General features: G+C 41.0%; 1 protein-coding gene across 6 annotated transcripts in view; it reads right to left on the bottom strand.

Annotated features, from left to right (window-relative positions):
* ctnnd2b (catenin (cadherin-associated protein), delta 2b) overlaps window positions 1–21,423 on the bottom strand; it is a 183,561-nt gene that overhangs the window by 130,850 nt on the left and 31,288 nt on the right. For all 6 annotated transcript variants that reach the window (XM_084369513.1, XM_084369514.1, XM_084369515.1 and 3 more), the window contains exon 2: window positions 14,091–14,227. In XM_084369513.1, the coding sequence (XP_084225639.1) occupies window positions 14,091–14,222 (132 nt within the window). In that variant the 5' untranslated portion in view covers window positions 14,223–14,227. The remainder of the gene's footprint in view (window positions 1–14,090; window positions 14,228–21,423) is intronic.

Raw genomic sequence — 21,423 nt, 5'->3', positions numbered from 1 at the left:
TTGCTGTGTGTCTGTGTATGTGCACACTATCAATAATTGTTTGGGTAACACCATTTGGGTCATGGAAAGCTGATACACTGTATCTTGGAAGACATTTGCAAGTATTCAGCAAATTATCAATATTACAGGGATCTCAACAGACTTCACATGAAAAGGTCAGTTTACTTGTAATGAGTTGTACTACTGTGAAAACGTCCTCTGTCCTCTGTGGCTCAGGAGGAGCTCCGTGAAGTCTGAGAGAACAACTCTGATAATGTCATCATTATCCAAGTATCTAAAACATCAGTAACAGAGAGCCTTTATTATTATTATGCGGGAGCATGACATTCAAAAGCTGTGAAACAGAAAGGGCCACAGCAAATGATGATTTTGGTTACATAGTGTGAAATGTAGGATCCAGTATTTTTGGAGTTTGACCCATTCTACATCTGGGTGGTACAGAACATTGTTAAGGTATATCGATACATTTTCAAGTGAGATATAGGATGATCAAAATGATGTAAAATGGCATCATTATCGTGTGGTAATGCAGTGTAAAGGAGTATTCTAGCACATGCTGGACTTCCATTTGAGGGACAGACAGATTAAGGAAGACATGGCCAATGGCTGAGTTTCAGTCCCTAGTGTGTGTAATGCAGCCTTTTTCTCAGGGTGCAATGATACATGTATTCGTTCCAAACCGTCAACGCCATGGCCCAGTACATCTGACTGTCAAACTGTGGCGGGAGTATGTCAGTGGGTAAGAGTATAACTGTTCTGATCCAAGGTCCAGCCCAGTAACTGGCAGTAATAAACCTAAAGACTGTTTTCCAACCACCATTAGACAACAAAAGTAGAAGAAGAAGAAGAAGAAGAAGAAGAAGAAGACACTGTGAGTGACTTTCCCCTCAGGCAAGTTCAAATGAGCTACTTTTACATTACAAAGCTGTGTGGGAAAATTCTGGCGAGCCAGGGGTGGGATCAGACGAGGTCGGTGTATTCCACAGTTGTATGTGGAAATGCGTTCAACATACTAACGTATATCAGACTGTGTGATTGACACATCCAACGTCTCCTGCTGTTTTTAGGCAGCCTCTGGGCGTGAAAGCTGACGGGACCAAAGACATTACCAAAGTAATTGGCATTTAGATCACATTTACGTTTGTTTATCATCAGCCCTGCATTGAAATATGACCTATGGGAGAGTGTTTGTTCACTGTTTACTGCTTAATGCACTACAGGCTCTAACAACTATCTCAGGTGGAGCAAGGTGGAACACATATTAACTGACACCACTGTCTGTTGGAAATAATAAGCCTTATGCATTCCATCTTTTTATTGCTTTTTTTCCGTGTTACTTTAAGGTTATTACAAACCACTGATATGGTCTCCTGAGTTCTTACAGTAGGAATGAGTACAGCTCAACGACTACATCATGTCCATCACATTGGTGGACAAAAACTAACTGGTCGATATCAGCCTAGCAGATTGCGTGCTCGTGTGTATGTGTGACTAATCAAAGCTTGTTAAGCAATTAAGTGAAAAGGACAACAATTAACTACGTCTTAATGAGCAGGTTCTACAATCAAGTCCTTGTCGGCTGATCGTATTACCAAAGATTCCGCTCCGTTCTGAGCCCTTTAATGGAGACAGAGGGAAGACGGATAGCGAGTCAGTGTGCAGCCAATAGCGTACAGGAACAGGCTAGCCCCTGAAAACCCCATTAAAGCAATTAGTAAAGTAAAATAAATGACTGTAGGACAGTGGTGGGCTGCATGGGGAGCAAAGTTGCAGTGTGTGTGTGTGTGTGTGTTGTAGCTGTCGCCATCTCCCCCTCTCTCTCCAGCGTAAAGCGGTCTAATTGTGCCCCGTGGTGTCCGCCTGGCATTTAGTTGTTTCAGAAGGGGGCCCCGTTCGATGAGAAAATGTCACGGTGGCTGTATAACTAAGACCACTGCTGTCTGGAGCTATTGTTTTAAGGCCAGAAAATTACTAGGTACATCCAGTTGGTAACAAAGTTGTCCCGGAGGCCGAGGGAAACAACAAGAAGGGAGAAGGTGATAGAAAAACAGAGCAGGGGAGCAGGGGGAGAGAAGTGAAATGAGATAAAGGAGAAGAAGACTTCAAGACTGAGAGACGGCGAGGCGGGAGACAGATTCAGGGAGATGCAGCGCTCTCCGGATACTAAAACTACTAAAATGTTTATCTCAAACCGGACAGATTCGTCTTGTTTCCTGATAACAGCGGCTGTAGATCCGGGATTTAATTCCTCTCCTCTCCACAGTCACAGAGCGTCCTCCCCTGTGCAACAGTGCTGAAACTAGTTTTAAACACGGGGTTATGCACAAGAATTATAAGCATCTGTAAAAATATTCAGAGCGCTGTGTCTTTGTTGAGCTAATTGCGCTGCAAAACGAAAAAAACAACTGTTCACCCAGCATCAAGGTAAAATTGTTTATTCACACTGCAGGCAGAATGGAAATCTAGACAATGTTAAAAGCTCAAGGCCGTGACACATGAGGTAAACATCTAAAGGGTAAGAGTTCTCTGGAGTTTTTGTGACATTGTTGCTTTAATCACATTGAAACACCTTGTGGCCTTGTTATTTCGGTCTCAGTTTATTGCCTGTTGCTGGGAGGATTGCCAATCGACATTCTAGCCCATTCCCAAAAAACACATTGCGTCCGCAGGTGCTGTTTGGAGAAGAAGAAAAATGAAGGCTCCGTCCAATAAAACCTCCTCGTCCTCGGTGGAAACATTTGCTAAACGGATTGAAGAACAACTGTGAGAACACATCTTAGAAGACTGGGACAAGATCACGACAGGCCTTTTTATTTAAATCTGCGCTCTCGTCTGTACTCGTGTTTTTGTGGATTTCACAGTCACAGATCAGATACTGCTCCAGTCCACCAGCAGAGTACAGTCTGAACTTATCAAGGATGATCTGGGAGCTGACTCGTGTGGACAAGCATGAGATGAAACTACCAGTCAATTTATTTTGACAATTAATTCATCATTTCAGTCATTTTCTAAGCTGGCAAACATTTGCTGGTTCCAGTTTCTAAACCTTGACCGCTGATTGTTCTTGAAATCTTAAATTGTTCTTAACACATTAGGTTTATACACTGCTGGTGGGACAAGACAAGCATGAATGGATCAATGAAAATGTCAACTTGGACTCTAGGAAATTGTGGAAGGCATTTTAACCAATGTTCTGACATGTTGTAGACAAAAGGATAACTCAATTAAGAAAGAAGAAAAAGGAAAACTATTCGGCAGATTTAGTCATCATTGAAAACAATCATTAAGATAAATTTAAACATAATTCTAAGAACTGAAAATAATAGGTAGTTTGTTTGTTGTATTCCTTGCAGGCCAACTTGCATGTACTTCAAATCAGATGAAGTGGTTGAGGATATAAGTCAGACTCACAACTGTTACATTTTTCTTCCACATGCATTATCATGTCATCAAAGGAAAAGACGGATGTTAAAGACAAAATCATTTTTAAAATTTCTTTAGTCAAAGAAATTAACAATTCAGAATTTAGATATGTTGTTTATTCATAAAATGCCGCCTACTTGAAAATATTCTCAGAAGTTCTCATTAGATGCTCTTGTCCTAAAAACAAGATATAAAAACTTTTGATAGCTAGTTGAAATGTATTTCTTCTAAAGCTCCCACTCAACCCTGGTCCTGAGGCCCCCTGTGCTGCATGTTTTAGATGTTTCCCTGCTGAACGGCTCGTTATCATGCTGCAGCAGAGCTTGATGACGAGCTGATTATTTGAATCAGGAGTGATGGAGCTGGGAAACATCTAAAACTTGCAGCACTGGAGGACCCCGGGGCCAGGAATGAAAAGCACTGGTCTAAAATCTCATAAAGGTTAAGATGAATGTTTTTAGTGAACATACAATAGTGCGCCATCGGTGCTTATATGTAGAAAAATGACACACATAAAAATGAACAAACATAGAAATGAAGTATCGTGATATATAATTTGGTACATTATATGATATACATTAAAGTCGGGACATCAAGTGTACACATCTCGTGGTCACACCTGAAAGCTGCCAGCAGTGCTGATGATACCAGCAAGAACTGAGTGTACTGTACTTCCATACTAAGGAGGTAAATTCCAAGTTTGAATGTGCAAGTCCACACTATGATAACATATACTGTTGAATAAAGTAATCACATTACTGTACCATTACACCTACTGCTCTCATAAGAGTTCTCATATGATTTTAATAAAAGTCTACGTTGCATTTGTGTCAAACAGTGACGCCACAGAAATGAGTCGACCACAGAGGCTTTGAAGAATCTTACACTTTGATCAGGGATGGCTAATAATATGCACTCGCACAGTAAATGTATGAGAAAAGCTGTGAGACAAGAGAGAGGACCAAGAGGAACTTGAGTCAGGCTACTTATTTAGCTCTGCAGACATTCTGCATTGTTGTTGTACAGTCAGCTTCTAACATACATACTCTCTCCAGCCTTATGATTGGTTGTCAGAGAGGCTGCTCCAGCTCGTGACTGGTTGCTCAATATCTCATTTCGATCCGCATCACGCTGGCTGCTTTAAATGTGTTAAGGTAGATTTTGGTGGTTCTTCTGTTTATTTACCCCTGCCTTTTGTGCGAGTATTTCCTTTTCAAAATCCGGGCCAGGGACAGATTTCTAAGGTTGATTTAATAGAGATACACGGTAAAAAGAGATGTGAGAAAGAAAAGAAGTTCACTGAAGTTCACACAAATTCACTGCATGAATTGAATTACAGCATTAAAGGTAAAGATGGGGTTTGTGCCAGCTCTCAAGGTCCTCTCAGAAAATGTCGAGTTGCAAGGTGTTGCTGTTAAAAGCTACAAAGTTAATTCCTTTATCAGTCTATAATACAAAGTTTCACAGCAAAATACAAGCTGTAGTCCCTTTTAGATGAATAAACAATAAGTCAAAAAAGTAAACTAATTAAGTGGTGAGGCTGACATTTTCTGAAAAAATGAAGGTCTTTCTGATCTTTCTTTATCAAGGTGGAGATGTGTGACGTCGATGACAGGGTCTCTGTGATTTTGATTCCCAGGAACCTACAGTAAACTGTTCACCTGCTATAATCAGCCCCACAGTTTGGAGTCATCTTGATACCTTCTAAGGAAAAAAGTCATCATTTTCAGGATAAAACTGAAAAGAACTGCACACCAAGGTCTGAAGTAAGGTGCTGATCGATGGATTTCATGTCTATCAATGATGTTTTCAGCCCTCAGGCCTTCTTCAAAATCTGAGACTTAAAATCTACACCAAATATATATTCAAATGCAACCTTTAAACTTTAATGTTATGTATGTGATGGAGTGGCTGGAAAAAGCAGGAAAAGACTTCAAAATAGAAATGATAGAAATAGATCCCCAGCGCTCACTAATGCATGAGCTGAAATCCTGGCTCGTTCTACATTGCAGCATCTCTTTCTCCATTTGCATGTAATAAAATAATCAACATCCACCACTAGACTCATCAAATATAAAGTATGGTATCTTTTCCTTTGCAGTGTCAACCGTCTGCTTGGCTTTCTGCATAATAACTAGCAGAGCTGAATTCTTTAAATCAAGTCTGAAGTGCTGGACTCAACTCTGCAACCCAGCCGAGCCTCCACACACACACACATACATTTTATCTCAGTCTCACTTGCCTGTCAATCCCAAGTCATCTTTTTTTTTTTGCTGTGGCAGGTAGCAGAGAGAACCGACGATGAGATTGAGCTGCCAAATGGGAGAAACCTCTGGTCCCTTCTGAGCCCGACACACAATGCACTGCTTTACCTCCCCTGTCACTACCTTCCAGTTCAAGCTACAGACAGCTAAGGGCCAAGAAAGTGTCACTCTGAAAAAGGCGACGTGCAGATATGCGCCACATTGCACAAGTGCCAATGATTTAATGGTTTACTATATTGCCTCCTCCAAACAGCGATTGTCCAATCATAGCTTAGCAACAGTTATGTACATGTCTCTACATATCAACGTTGTGTACATGGGGCTGTAGTAAGAGCAATACTCTGTATTCAAAGAGTATGAATGGTGTCTCTCTTTTAGCAACTCCAAAACCAAACACACAAGAGCTAAAGTGAAAGGAATAGATAAAACAATGTGCTTTTCTAATCTAAATGTAATCATTAGCATGTCAAGCTAACTAGTTTACTAGATGGTAACTGAGCATTACTTCCCTTCCAAGGCCAATGAGTATGGAGTCAGAACAGTGACAGGGAGTGTCTCCTTTGTTAGGTCAGGTTTTGTTTTCAATTGCAATTTTTATTATCGATGTTCACTGTCACTGTTCTGGTTCTAAAAAGGAGCACATCATTAACACACAGAACATCAGTACTGTATGTAGGTTGACAAGTAACATGGAAAAAGTCTCATTTGTGACTATCACATAGACTGTGTTGCTTTTCCTTAATAAGGCAAAGCAACTTGAAACACTTAAAATTCAGTCAAAGGCTGCATATTGAACTACTCCATAGCTAATTTCCAATTTCCCCTAGGGAAAATAAAATAGTTCTGATTCTGATTTAACTAGCTACAGCTGCTGAAATCTGTCAGTTTTCAGCACATTTTAGATTTCAGCAGGCAAAATCAATAGACTCCTCCCAGAAATGAGAAGCTGCTTTTGTCTACCACCGTCTGTAATCAAGGGCCCGGTGTTTAGAAAATTACTAAGAATTTAAGGTTAACGGTAGCTCGAGGGGGTGTGTCATATGAATGCACACATACACACAAGAACATATTCACATACAGCAACATTTCATAGCTGAGGACACATATTCTTCTATTTATACCATAGTGCTCTGGCCAAGTAAAGACTTTCTGAAGTGAACACTTTGCCTGACAGTGCAAGAAAGACCTGGGTAAAGACAAAGCATGAGCAAGCACAAGTCCTCCCCAAATCCCTCCCCTCCCTCCTCATCCCTTAAATATTCTACTTTTTCTGCATGCCCCCACATAAGAAGTAAAACAAAATAAATATTTGATCCACTTTGAAACCACTTCTTATGAATATATAACTCTGTTGTGAACTTTGAAGAGGACTATATTTGGTAATTTAATGAGGTAGCCGATGCAAAACAAATCTTAATTAATCCTTAATAAACAACTGAAGAGCGCGGTGGTGAGAAGGGGAGGAAAGGCTGATAGCGCCCATTATTATCACAGGGCTGCTGCAAGAAAACACCAATAAAAGAACCTAATGAATCATCTAAGTGTGAGTACAATTACCATAAGGCTGATAGTTTTCAAAAAGCTATTAATCCTGTGTTTTTATCATCTCACATGCCATAACACCATTCATAAACGGGTTTAATGTGAAGTTTTTGTGCTTTGTACTAGTGTGTGTGCACAGCCACCAAAAATGTAAATAAAATGTGATCAATTAAAGGAATGACTTCAGCAGTATTTATATAACAATGCGTTGGTAGGTGAAGGGAATAACTGAGGTTTAATTGGGCTTACAGGTTGTACCTTTATTTTCTCTGTAAGCCCAATTAAACCTCGGTATAAACTGCTTTCAGTTTGGATTCATATGAGTTGGAGGTCCAACCTGAGAGGAGCCGTTTCTTTTTCACTGCCAATTAGAGCGAACAATTCCACAGAGCACCGCGCTTCACGTTAATTATCATGTGGCTGCAGAAACACCACACTCCACCTACAAACTCAGATAACTGTCAGAAAGCTAGATTTTCTTCTTTGTGCTCTTCTCTTCATTTCCTTTACTTTCGTGTCCTTGAATGCAATGTGTCGTGTTTTCTTCTGTGACGAGGCGGTGAAAGCAACACCTCTTTTCTACCTGATGTTACTCATTGTTGTGGTTTGTAAAGACACAGCAGGAGGTCATGTTGCCAACATGGAGATGAAGGCTGAAGCTGTTATGTATTGTGCTTTCAAAGTTTGCAATAAACAGAACATGGTTTCTCTCTGTAACAAGGACCACAATAAGCTTTTACCTCTGTGAGGGAAATTCTCTATGTGCTCTGAAAAAGGGGTTGATGTGTGACACACAACGATGTTTGACGTGTATAAGAAGTCTTATGTGTATCATGAGGCAGATGTTGAGATGATTGGAACGGTGCTTTAAGTGAAGTCATGTGCAATCTTGTGATTATGCGACAGCTATGAGTATTGTTTTGGCTTATTATAAAGGATGAGGAGAGACAGCCTCTCTTCAGTCATCATCTATGCTCTGCTGATGAATGGCTCTCGCTTGCAAGCAATCAAGGACTTCTAGAAAAGAAATATTGTGTCGAACTTGGTGTTTTGACCAACTCTCATCTGCACTAGACAAGTGACTGATTTTCAGTTGCCACCACACCTCTATTGTTGGTTTATCTTAGAAACTTAAAGTGTGTCACGTCTGGTTGATCGCAGTGCCGTGTTTGTCAAGTATAGCTAACCAGTAATCATTTCAGTGCAAATCACAATGTAGCAGAACTACTGCGCAGGATAGTCAGAGGTGCACCATCCCAATTTCTCAATTCATGTGTATTTACTAAGACTGCACATTTAAAATGCTGCACTGCATCTGATCAGATGTGGATGTGCCAGCATCAGTGTTTAAATTAAAAGGCCTCAGAGAGTTATGAGGATCAAATGTGGAAGATTTTTTGGTCACTTTTAAAACATTTAAACTTTTTTGACTGAGATATTGATTTTTAAAAAATGCTTAAGAAGTATTAAATTGGCTGCTCTGAAAACCCAAAGACCCAGCCTGATAATTAACTTAACTTATTGGGAATTGCAACGAGGTGTCAGAGCCAGAAGAGCCATTCGCGCTCGTCTGTCTGTCCGCTCAGTGTCGTCTTCTTGTGCCGTTTTCGGCTTATACATTTTTTCTTCACTGTGAGAAAATGGACGTGTGGCGTGAGATCATGCGAGAAGTGTTAATTGGATGAGTCTCACTGTCAGGGCACGAGAGTTGGCAAGCCTGTTGAAATGCAAGCCTGACGAGCATTCTCATTTCTACAAAATGTATCTGCAATGTTATTGCTGATTTTGCACCTGTAAACCAGAACCAAACCATTACATTTGAGTTCCTTGTGCTGCAGAGGTCCGTCAGTGCTATTAGATCAGGTGCATCCATTGTGCTGTCTTTCTCACATTGGACTGGCAGCAGAAAGGGAACATGGATTTTCTAAAATAATATCTCAAACAAAATGAAGGATTTTGTTACTAACTGCTGTAGGTCCTCCTCTACTGATAGGATAAAACGCATTCAACAGTTCAGAGCTGACTGGATTGTCAAACGTTACCAGGCTGCAAGCAAAAGACAGCTAATCAATGCCCTGTGCCACGTTCACTTTATCTGTCATTCAATATGACAATATGTCAGATTGTTCAAATAGGCACATCTCACATCGGAATGAAACTCTTTCAGAGCAGGCACTTCACACTGTGCTTCCCCAATAGCAGATGTGTTGACAGCGGCGATGATGAACGATACAAGGACAAAAGCTGACAGATGTGATAAATACAACGTCGAATGGCTAATCAATCTCATGTGGGTAGAAGGAAACAGAGGAAAAGCAGCAGCAGGGAACTCCTGGTGTGAGTCAGCAGAGGCAAAAGAGTCTGATTGGCAGCATGAACACGAGTGTGTGTGTTAGTGTGTGTGTGTGTGTGTGTGTGTGTGTGTGTGTGTGTGTGTGTGTGTGTCCGCAGACCACATGAGTGGACGTCTGTATCCAAGTGTGTGTGAAGCCTTTGCGTGGTCTCTCATGCCTGACCTTGTCTTTATATGAAGCAAAATGAACAGGGAACTGTGTGCATGTGTGCTTGTGTGTCTTTGTGCGTGTGTGTGTGTGTGTGTGTGTGTGTGTGTGTGTGTGTATGTGTGTGTGTCTGTGTAAAAACTCAAGAAAAGCGCATCCTTGCCTCCTTTTTACAGTCTAGTTACAAACACTGGCAAAAGCCCAAACACATTGAGAAATTACACACTGCAGAAACAAGTATGAAAGCAAGTGACAAATGACTGGCTTAAAAAATAATAATAACTTCACCATGGTGCAGGAGCCTGAAATGTACCGACTCCAGCTCATAGAGGAAGAAGAAAGGGGGGTGGAGGAGAGACTGAGACTATCTATTCGTCTTCGCTTTTTTCAAACAGCAGACACTCCGTCCATTTATGTCTTCTGCTCTTCAGCCTTTTTTCTTTTCACACATTCTCACCAGAAGGCCATTACCACGCCCTAGATCATCTGAGTGTGTGCACATAACCTGTGTGTGCATGTGTGTGTGTGTATGTCCACGTCAACGTGACCTACTTCACCCAGGCATGGACTTCCAGAACACTGTAGTATCTCACAGTGAGGTTTCAGTCTAAAACATGCAGAAGCCATTATTTCTTCTGCTCTCAGCATTTTCACTGGCTATCTTTAGCATCTGCATTTCAGAGTACATTTCCTCACATCCCATAGTACTCAAGGACACGCACAGTGTCCAAGGTATCAAGTATCCGCTCGAACTGTGCGCCCACACACTGCATGCACAAATACACAGCGCACATCTTCTCAGACCCATTCCAGACGGAGACAACATTCAAAGCTCTGCTTTCTGGCACTAAGAGTACCCCAGTGACTCTTGCACTCACATAACATTGTCAGATTCAAGATGGAAAGTTTTTTTTTTTTCAAAAAGGATCAAAATCGATGCAGCAGAACCAGAGATATTGTCTTATTTCATTCCATCCTTTCTTCTTCCTTGTCAAAAACTGCTGCCCATAATACAACTCGACTGCAGACAGTTCAGCTGGAGATTCAGATGTGTTATGCGAGTAGCAGCTCATCTTGATCGCTAGCCTCAAGCAAAGATGAGGAGGGAGCCACAGAGGTTTGTTGAGCTCCCTTTTTTCTAGCTTCATATCCCTGGACTCCTTTTTCAATTTCAAACTTGTAGCCTTTAGTTCCAACTGATGCTGCCTCAAGTGATGTCACTGGAGGCAGGGTCAGGTTTCGTATTTCATGCAGCTCCCTCTGGAGCCACGAAAGGCTTAATACAACTTGTTCTACATATGCAGTAGTAAACCCAAGGGGCAAACTCCTGGGCTGAAAAATGCCAACCAGAAGTTCCCAAATTGAATTGCCCACCTTTTCAGCAGAAATAAATGTTTACAGCCTGATAAGAAAAATTTGATTTTTGATTTCTTTAGCTAGCAAGCTGGCTAGCTATTACAAATGGGGAAATAGCCATTCGTGACAACTGCACAGTTGGTGACCTCACTCGAATTATATTAAGGCTTAAATGTATGCAATTTGCATTGACACCTTAAGCAACAGCTATAGCCGCCAGCTGTATAGCTAGCTGTGGGTAACCCCCTGGCTTAATTCAGCTTGCCTCAGCTCCGCCCACACTTCACCTCTTAGCCCATTTATGGATAAGATAGCAGTTAAGAAGAGTTAGGCACTGCCAAGATGGCTACAGACAGAGCCACCACACAGAGCTTCACACTGGCTCTTCAGAAGCCTGCAGGTGACATCCATTTTCTCTCACCACTGTCAGGTGCTTGCTCATGAAGGGAGATGTTGAGTCTCTGTGAATAAATTAATCAAGGAGTATGGTTTAGACCTGCTCACTTTGGAAAGTGTGATGAGAGGACTTTTATTGTGAATTGGCGCTATAAAAATAATGATTGATTGATTGATTGATTGATTGAACCATGTTTTATACAATCTATGAGTACACCTCAAGACCTGTAACCACACAATGATGCTTAAAAGCAAAGTTCCCCTTTCGATTTCAACACATAATTAGATCTCCCACTCACGTCCCATTTAATCTGTTCTATATTCACTGTATGTTGATTGGAACTAATCCTACAGGGGAATAAGCTGATTGGAAGTCATTTTGAAAACACACTGGTAGTGTGGCTTTGTGGGTGGCAATGCCAGGGCACCAGTCCATCTGTTCAACACTTTGGATCAGATTAAAATATCTGGACATCTTCTGGATAGATTAACATTAAATTTGGCAGAGACATAAATGGTCCTCAGAGGCTAAACCCTTATGAATTTGGTGATCCCCATACTTTTCCCTCAATCACCACCAGCAGCGGGTCAGAATTTCCATTTTGCCTTTGTCAATTTCAATTTCCCATCAGCTACATTGTCTCTCATCCAATCTCACATTTTGTTTCATTGGTTTGTACCAAGCACAGCCACATGAGGCTGTAACCGTTTAAACTTGTATTGGTGTATAAAAAATGTAATCATCTGCAAAATTACTTCACAAAAGTAATGGAAAAAGCAAGGTTTTTTTTCTACCTCTCAGCACTTAAATGCTTCTTAGGTGTGTTTTTACCTTCTGTGCGGTTCCCAAAGAGCTCAAAAAGAAATGACTAATTATGAGCATTATTAGTAGTCAAGACTGCAACTTGAATTTTGACCCTGAAACTGGATGAAAAATATTACGGAGGAGGTGTGGGGGTTACTCAACACAACAAACCTCTGCTTCAACTTTCTTTCACTTTCTGATTGATCAGGAAAAATACCTGCTGGCATGTGCTGTTGCACATACGAACATGATATCCATGGTTACCAAATGATCTTCCTTATAAGACCAGTTGGATTTAACAGTAGCTTAGCTTGAGCTCTACATTCGTGGATCCACTATCATCAGCAGTTGGTCCAAATCGCCTTCAAACCACAAATAATCAAGCACGGTTTGATCTGAAGACTGTCAGGAAAATCTTGTTTTTGGTTACCCCCAATGGTTTAATTTCTCACCTTTATGAAAGATGTGACATGGAAGGTTATTCAAGCATGCAGGGAAACACTGACTGCTTTTCAGGCAAATCAAGTTGGAGACATTATGAAAATATGTCAGACAGATCAGTGCATCTTGAATATTAAGTATAGTGAAATAACTGCTAATCAGCAGTGGAAATGAGTCATACTGCATTTAATCTGGCTTTTGTGGATTTTGAAAATCCAGGATAGTTTTATTTGAATAGATTTTGTTATTAGATGTTCTGCAATGTTTGCCAAATGTCTGCTTATGACGTCTCGTTGTCATCATCTCCAAAGTTTTGTCTACATCTCATATAGCCGATGCAGAATCTGCCACTACCGTCTCAACTGAGAAAATTCAATCTATGTTTAAGGCCTATATTATATGCTTTTAACAGATGTCAAAACATAGCATGTAGGCGGACAGCACACTTAGACACTTATACACACACAGGAATAATTTAAAATTCAGAGCAAGTTCAATGGGCTTGAGACTAATTACGTCCTGTCCTCACTGGGATGATAGAAAATGTGTTTGGGAGGAACAGAGATCTTGACCGGGGGGAAGGTGATTTTTGTGTATATGCATGTAGAGTATGTATATGTAGGCTATCACTTAGCAAAAGCCGAACTGAACCGAGACTGACTACAATGGAGCGTTTCTTCTCAGTATAGTTGCTATGGGTGACTACTTAGAGTGAGACCTATGAAAAATATGATGCAACATTTTAATTTTGGGTTTACATTCATGTCGGGACAGTTACAATTGTTTTTTGGGATAGTGGTGAAAAAATTGAAGCCCTGTTCTAACAGTAATGTAATGACAGACATCTAGTAGCAAAAAGAAATGAAAGATAAGTTTAAACATGTCAAAACACATTCTGGCAGAGTCATGAATATTCTGAAAGCTTCATAAATACATAATACACACCAAAGTGTAGCTCGACAGCCTGATGTTAGTTTTACTGGGAAAAAAAATCAAGGTATGGGGTTTCTTGTCTCTTTACTCCTTCGTCATACACAGTATCTCCAACAAAGCCACACAGACTTTGAAAAAATGTACTGAAATGATGCATCCCACCACATTAGAGCATTTTCAAAATTACACTGAAAGGCAGTAGCCCAGGGCTTTCTGCAAGAAGATGAAAATGTGATGACATATTTGTGACACATTAGCTCAGATGACCATTCCATCATTTGTGTTTACTGTTTACTGTCCTCCTGTCTCTCCCTGAAAGGACTAGAGAAATTATCCTCACTACTTTCTTCATATTTCATTAATTCTGACAACCCCTAATGTATATTGCATGCACACACACACACACACACACACACACAGCATTCTAACCTGTTCCTTGACGGAGGCGAGGATGGCGGAGGTGGTTTCAGACTCGGAGCCGTCTCCGTTGGAGGCGTTGAGGACGGGACTCAACATGGTGGCAGCGCTGGCAGTGTCAGACTCCACCTCAGGCACTGGCATACCTCCTGTAAAACAAGGGAACATGCAACTCTTTTACTATTATTAAAGACACTGTGACGTGCCAGCATTTACACTGTGGCTGTTACACCGACACTCTCCTACACTTGTACTCGAGGACAACTATACACACACACTCATATGGACTGTAACATGAAAGCAGAGACATAGCGAGGCTACTGCAAAATGTAAGATCACTGATAAACTACCTACTATTGGACTAAATCCGGTTCCACTGCAACCTTTCTGTGTGATGATTACTTTTTTTTTCATTTTCTCTCTGACTTATTCATGTTCAGGGTCATGTAGAGCTGGAGATTATCCCAGCATGCATTTTGCAACGGGCAGTGACACATCCTGGACAGGTGCACGGGTACATCTTTGGAACAGGAAATCTAGGCCAGTGAGAAGAAAGTGTGCAAAGTCCAGAGAGAGAACAGTGAAAGATCTAATGGCAGTCCAGCAAAAAAGTCATGGTACTACAAGCAGAGATAGATAGTAGCAGTACCAAGGTAGTACATCTATACTCCAGAGTACCATACCCAATGCACTCTGAACCATGCTCATAATGATATTTCCAGGCCTTGGGTCAACAGATTTGTACATTTCATACTAAAAAGGTACTGTACATATCTGTACATATCTGTACGTATCAAGTCTACCCCAGATGACAAGGTCAGGTGGTACCTCACATAGTAAAAGTCTTATTATCTTATCTTATTACTGAAATCTTATCAGTAATGCTTTATATTACTTTGTTAGAATAATAAAGAATATAATAAAGAATTGGAATCATAGCATCTTTTGGCAGACAACCCAACATGAAAGCATATGTTTGGCAATACTCTATAGTTTTGTAGCTTTCAACAATTTCAATGGAAATAATAAACCCAACAGCATGTTAGACAGACTCCAGACTGTCTGTGGCTGTCAGCCACAGGCCCGTGGACTCCTGCTGAGCTTTTAAAAGCATGATCCTTATAGGCATGTCATGAATATATACTTTAATTTGCCAATAACTTCCTCAAACAGCTGGTTACCTTAGTGTTTATCGACCCTAAAGAGGAAATTTATTTTTAGCAACAGATTAATACACATTTGCTGTTCTTACTGAGTACTTAGCAGGATGGTGTATGTGGGATTGAGTCAAAAATCAACTACAGTGTGTGTAAAACATGTCACCCAGTGATGTGTTTTCAATAGTTTTTAGACAATGGAGCTCAATGACAGAGATATATCAGACTTCCTCTTACTATGTAAGATTCATTGTTGGTTTGATGGTTTAAATGGCGTGTACAATAAAAATGATAAAGACCAGCTTTTTCCGTTTTAGGCTCAAGTTACAGATGTCCAATCACAATTTGGCAATGTTTATTCAATAAGGACAATAAGGAAATGTTGTCAATTAAAAATTCAGACATGCACATAATTCATTTGACTATATGACTTCTAAAAGTCAACATACTTTGTACCGTATTGAGAGTTACGGACGGTTTTCACATCACAGAACTAAATATGACATATTTCTAAACGTGTGAACCACAGAGACATTGATTTTATGCAAAATTGGAAATCTGGTAAGGGGAATCTTGAATACTTCTTTATGTCAGAACTAAAAAAGTAATCCTGATAGCACTTGAAGGACTAGTTGTAGTGCCAGCACAGTCAAGTTAATAGTACTATAGTAGCATTTGTAGTAAAAGTAATAGTTGAAGCATTCACCATACATTTTTATGACATTAAATAATAGCTTTTATCAAGATAACATCAGCAAAAAAATATCGGCTTTCCCAAAAAAGCCCAAACCTAATTTAAGAAGGGCCGGCATACACACACAAACACACACTTGCATGCTCGATGCCATGTGTCATCCTGTATTTGACCACGCGTTGGAGGACACGGGGTTCACATGTGCCATGTAATCCTGATGCGGCACAGAGCTGGTGTAACAGCTGCATCAGCCAGCTTTACACACTGATGAAAGGCTTGTCATGAGGAATCTAACACATTCACACACAGAAAAAGGCTGGCTGTCGGCATGAGGTAGCACCAGCAGAGTACTGAGGTAGAAAAAAAAAATGTAAGAGAAGCCTGTGAGCGGAGTGGAGGGATATGTGTGGAAAGCAGAGGGGAGATGGAAAGGTGAAAGGAAAAGAGGAGTGGAAAGAGAGTGAGAGTGAGAGAGCGCAGAGAGGAGGAGGTGAGGTGAGGAGAAAAGAGCGATACAACGGGAACAGAAAGGGTGAGGAGAAAAGAAGAGAGAGAAACTACTCTTGCAGGCTGCTAGGCAACAATCTCTGGTCACTGACGGCTGCTAATATGGCTGACCTGGCTCTACTTGTCTTCCATTTTGGAGAGTGTTCCTCTTCCTCTCCACCTATCCATCCCTCGTCACTAGTTCTCAACTTAAATATTTCATAACCACTCACCTTTCTACCCACACTACATCTCTTTCTCCTCCTTTCCTCCTCATGCCTCTCCACATCGCATCCTCCTCCTTCTTGTTGCCTCAATGCCTCTAAACTTCCCCTCCCCTCCTTCCCTCTCTTCCTGCCCACTTCTCTTCACTTGACCTATTTCAGCGTCTCCTCAGCTTTTCAGCACATTTCTGCTTTATTAGGCAGCGCGCAGCGGAGGGTGACAGAAGGATGATGACCCGAAAGGTTGGCAGGTTGGATTTGAACCTGCAACGCTGCGGTGCACCTGAGCCTTCCCAGCATCCTCACCCAAACCCCCTCACATGACCATGCACTGTTACTCAAGAACACTTGGCTACCTATCTGGCCTCGTGACACCACTACATGCTTCACGTTCTGAACGCCACCCCCTCTTCCCCTCTTCTTTTCTGTTTATGCTGTGCGGCCAAAACTGCATCATGTGCTGGCACGTGTCTTCCATCCTCCCCTGACACTTTCCTCTCATACCTTCCTCCCTGCCTACTTACTTCCTTCCTCCATCCTTCTTACTTCTCCTCCCTTTCCCTCTTTGCTCTGCAGGTAGTCACATCACACACGATCATTCTTATTATCACCTCTACCAATCCTAATCTGTCTCCATCCTTCTGTGTCTCACAAAAATATACAATTCTAAATCCCTCTGTGGTAGCCTGAGGTATTTGTCAACCATGAAAATGCTCACCTGTCTTTAAGCTTTAAAACGTTTGCTGTGCAGTGGCCTCTGTGATTACAGGGTGATTATAGCACATTGTCTTGTCTTAAAGACAGCCAACTGTCTTAGTAATGTCACTGAGCAATACATTCTGTTATTAGCCACCCGGAGCTACTGGTCCAGCTGCCAGACCAATTCAAAACTCAGCATGTCATTTATTTATAGTATATTTTATATATCATGTCCAGTGTTGGGTGTTACTTGTTACAAAGTCATCCGTGAGAGTACTTTTTCGTTGTAACAAGTAACGAAACGCGTTAGTTCTGCAATTCCAGTAATCTGTTATTTAGCTAGTTTTTCATAAAAGTAATCCGTTACTGGAAAAAATAGCCGTCTTTTCCTTTTGCCGGCACTAAAATAAATAAAATCCCCGAGTGTTTGCACTGTTTCTCTCCTGCTGCTTAGCAGGTGGCTGCGTGCCAGCGGAAGGTAAACCTACAGTTGTGTCTGTGCGCATGCATAACTAGCAAATTTAGTGTCGCGAGATGGCAGAGAGGACTGCATTAACTTTGTGGAAATATTTCCATTATTTTGAATTTTGGGGTGAAAAGGACAAGAACAATATCACGGTGAAATTCAATTTGTGCCTGGAGGATAAGTGCTTGTTGTATTGTTTTCATTCAAACAGCTGTGCCCAGTAATGCATGCCTCTGCCCAGTTCACTGTCAGATTGTTAGCAGAATAAAGAGCTGTTATTGTTATATTGTGTCTGTCACTCCTATAAGGCTGCAGAGTTACCGACTGTGGGCTGTAACGAAGGCTACAAAATGACCATCGAGTCAACAAATTCAAAGCTACATGTGCGGCTGGCTACATGCAGTCTGGACAACATAAGCAACATGTGCAACAAGTTACAAAGGGGTTTTACCGTCCTTTTTGGTCACTCTAAAGTACTCTAACTACGTTACTTTTCTCAGTAGATAACTCAGTAATGTAACAACTTACTTTTTAATGGCCGTAATCTTGTAATGTAATAATTTACTTTTAAAATTAATGTTACCCAACACTGATTATTTCTAATTTCACTGAATTGAAGGCAACTTCTACTTAAACTTTGTCTCATGCTGTTGAGCAATGGCAAACAGTCCTAACCGTATTGTCCTTTGAGGGAACAAGGAGTCAGTGAGTCCAAAATGGAGGACGCTATCATGGCTTTTTATGTTATTTATGGGTGTTTTTTTATTGAACCTCCTGTGTCAGAAAATAAACTGCTCAACAAAAGAAGGACATTCTTAAAATTCTAAAAAATACTCCATAGTGCAAATATATCTTGGAAAAATATGTGATTATTGTTCCATTAGCAGCCAAGCTAACAAGCTTTATAACTGACATTTAGCAAACTAGCTAGCTTGGAGAGCTTTATGTTGTTTTAAAGTGTTATTGATAGGGATAGGGAGTAAAAGGCACAGTGCAGAGATAATAGACAGAAATGCAGAGAGCAACTGTGACTGACCTGCATTAGAAGGTTCCCGGCTAGCGATATTACCCATAGCTCCCCAGCTACAGTAGTTCACAAATTAGCCCCGTAAGTACTCACTACATCACTAAGCTAGCAGTGCTAGCTACACTTTTTGATGATATTTTTCTTCTTACCTGTAGTGCTGCTTATCCATCCAGATTGGTTTGGTTTAAGTTGAGGTTTCCGAGTTTTGGAGATATCGGCTGTAGAGAAAACCTCAACAGCAATGTCACTTGTGTGCAGTTTTATGGAGGAACTATTTTCTTTCTGTATCAATGCACAGAAGGATGCATGCATGTTTTCATGGATGAGAGGCTAGCTAACTAAACAAGCTAACGTTTCAGTTCAATCAAGGAGGCCAGCTGTAAACACGTGCCTCTAGTCCCTGAGTTTTTGCACTTTACCTTCTGTGTGGTGAGAACTTGTAGTTCCGGAGAAAGAAAATAGTTCCAACATGACATGCTCATAACAGCATTAACTAGAGAAGGCCTACGTAATGATTTCTGAAGAGACATTGCTGTTGAGTTTTTTGGCACTTGAGCCCCACAGACCAGACATCTCTACATCTCCAAAAGTTGGCAACTCATACCAAAACAGTCTAGATGGATAAATCAAAATAAATGTATTTTTGATTTTGGGGTGAACTGTCCCTTTAATGCTGCAGCAGCAAAACTCCAGCAAGGGTGCCTTTTATTTCTTTGAATTAAACGTTCAAACGTGGTGTCACTGAATCAGCTACTGAGAGCCAACAGACTGGATTGTTTGTTTTCCATTTCACTTCAGTTAAGTCAGTAGGACTACAGTGGATACTGGAGCAAAGAAAACTGAGTCATGCATGCAGTGCACAGAGGAGATGGGCCTTCTAACACAGGCCACATGACCATTATGAAAAGTTAAAAAGTGGGGGCAGCTACATCTCCCTTGACAAAGACTTCTGAAGAACTGACATTTTATTTTTAGACTCCCCGGTGTACTATGGAAGGGTTGACCTGTCATTGTCCCTCACATTATGACTTGACCATACACAGTTTGAACAATATATATGACTGCCACATTTACCCATGTGTTCCTAATGTACTACTGTCAGATCCATTTGTCCATTCATCCACTTAATGTATTTGCTTGGTCTTGCACAATCGTGCTGTACTGACAAATGATAGACTGTATAAACAATTGTGAAAAGCAATGTTCTGGAGCAGGGATACAACCTGCAGTCTGAGATTAAACTTCAGTTGTAGGAGTCGATGAAAAACTGAGTGGGGAACATTATTCAAGCCCAACAAAAAGCCAGAAGTTCAGGAAAGTTTTATTTCCCCTGTTTTACAGCACAACAGAGGCTTTAAAAAATGTATCCACTCTAAAGCCTGATTTTTTGAACAGCACCATTTATGGGTGTGAAAAAGCCTTGATTAGTGTGGACAGCATGCAAAAACACAGCCTCTGCCTCCTAAAATCTCTCGAAAGGTGGTTGAAGAAGATGGTTGAAGTTTTTAAATTCTAGGTACGGCGATGTCAGTTTGCCAGCCGTACTTTTGGTCCATATCAGCAATTATTGGATGGACTGCTGTGAAATCTGGTTCTGAAATCCATCCAACATTCATGGTCCCCAGAGGATGAACAATTTGTTTTTTGACCAAATACTGCAAAACTGACATTCCCATCACTCTTTGCTGTACTGTAGTGCATATGTTGTGTGATTTTTTGCATTCTAGCACACTGCTCCAAGATGATGAACACAGTAAAAGAGAAAATGAACTGCAAAACAACATGTTAGCATGCTGATCTTAGCATTAAGCTCAAAGCACCATTGTGCCTTGGTACAGCTCTACAGAGCTTCTCTTCGATGGGTGTAGACTCTCGTTTTATGTGACTTATGTTTTTCCTATCCCTTAGTGTGAGTTGATACATTTCTGCACCAATATTACAGATTACACCACACTAATGGAGAAAGAAGTTCTGAGTCTGTGCTGTACTTGAATTCCCTCATAACTTTATCTCTGTGGATACTTATGAATGAAACATTGCACATGACAGCCCATCCAGTCTCGAACTTGATCAGAGAACTGGATCAGAGAGCGTCGGAGAGTGCCCGGCGGCCCAATTTGCCTATAGAACAAAACAAGAGAGAAGCTCTGGTTTTGACTGTGCAGACAGGGCAGGCAGCCAAATATAGGTCAGCTCAACAGACCGTGTCCAAGCCCTCATCACACAACTGACCAGTACAAAGCAGCTTTCCCCAATAACAGCCGTCAGAACTAGGTTATAGAGGCCCACAGCCCAGCTAGAGACAAGACTTTGAATATGGATTAGGCCTAAAGGCTTTATTTCACTGAAGTATAATCTTGGATTTTTAGGTCTATATTTCAGCGCCGTAATGCAGGGGTATTTAGCCCCGCATTTCAAAGCGGTAATCTCTGATATTGCTGTAACATTGTAAATGCAGCTCACGCTGCTATGATTGACATGCCTGACACAGGGAATATTGAGCTTAATCTTTTGACCCTTTAAGCTCGTCAGTCAGGTCTGAGACAGGCGTGTTTTGGTGAAGACGGAGTTCATCACATATCAGCAGCAAAT

This window comes from Pagrus pagrus, assembly GCF_965226575.1.
Source record: "Pagrus pagrus genome assembly, chromosome: 12".
Classification (NCBI taxonomy): domain Eukaryota; kingdom Metazoa; phylum Chordata; class Actinopteri; order Spariformes; family Sparidae; genus Pagrus; species Pagrus pagrus.
This window is presented reverse-complemented; position numbering and strand designations above follow the sequence as displayed.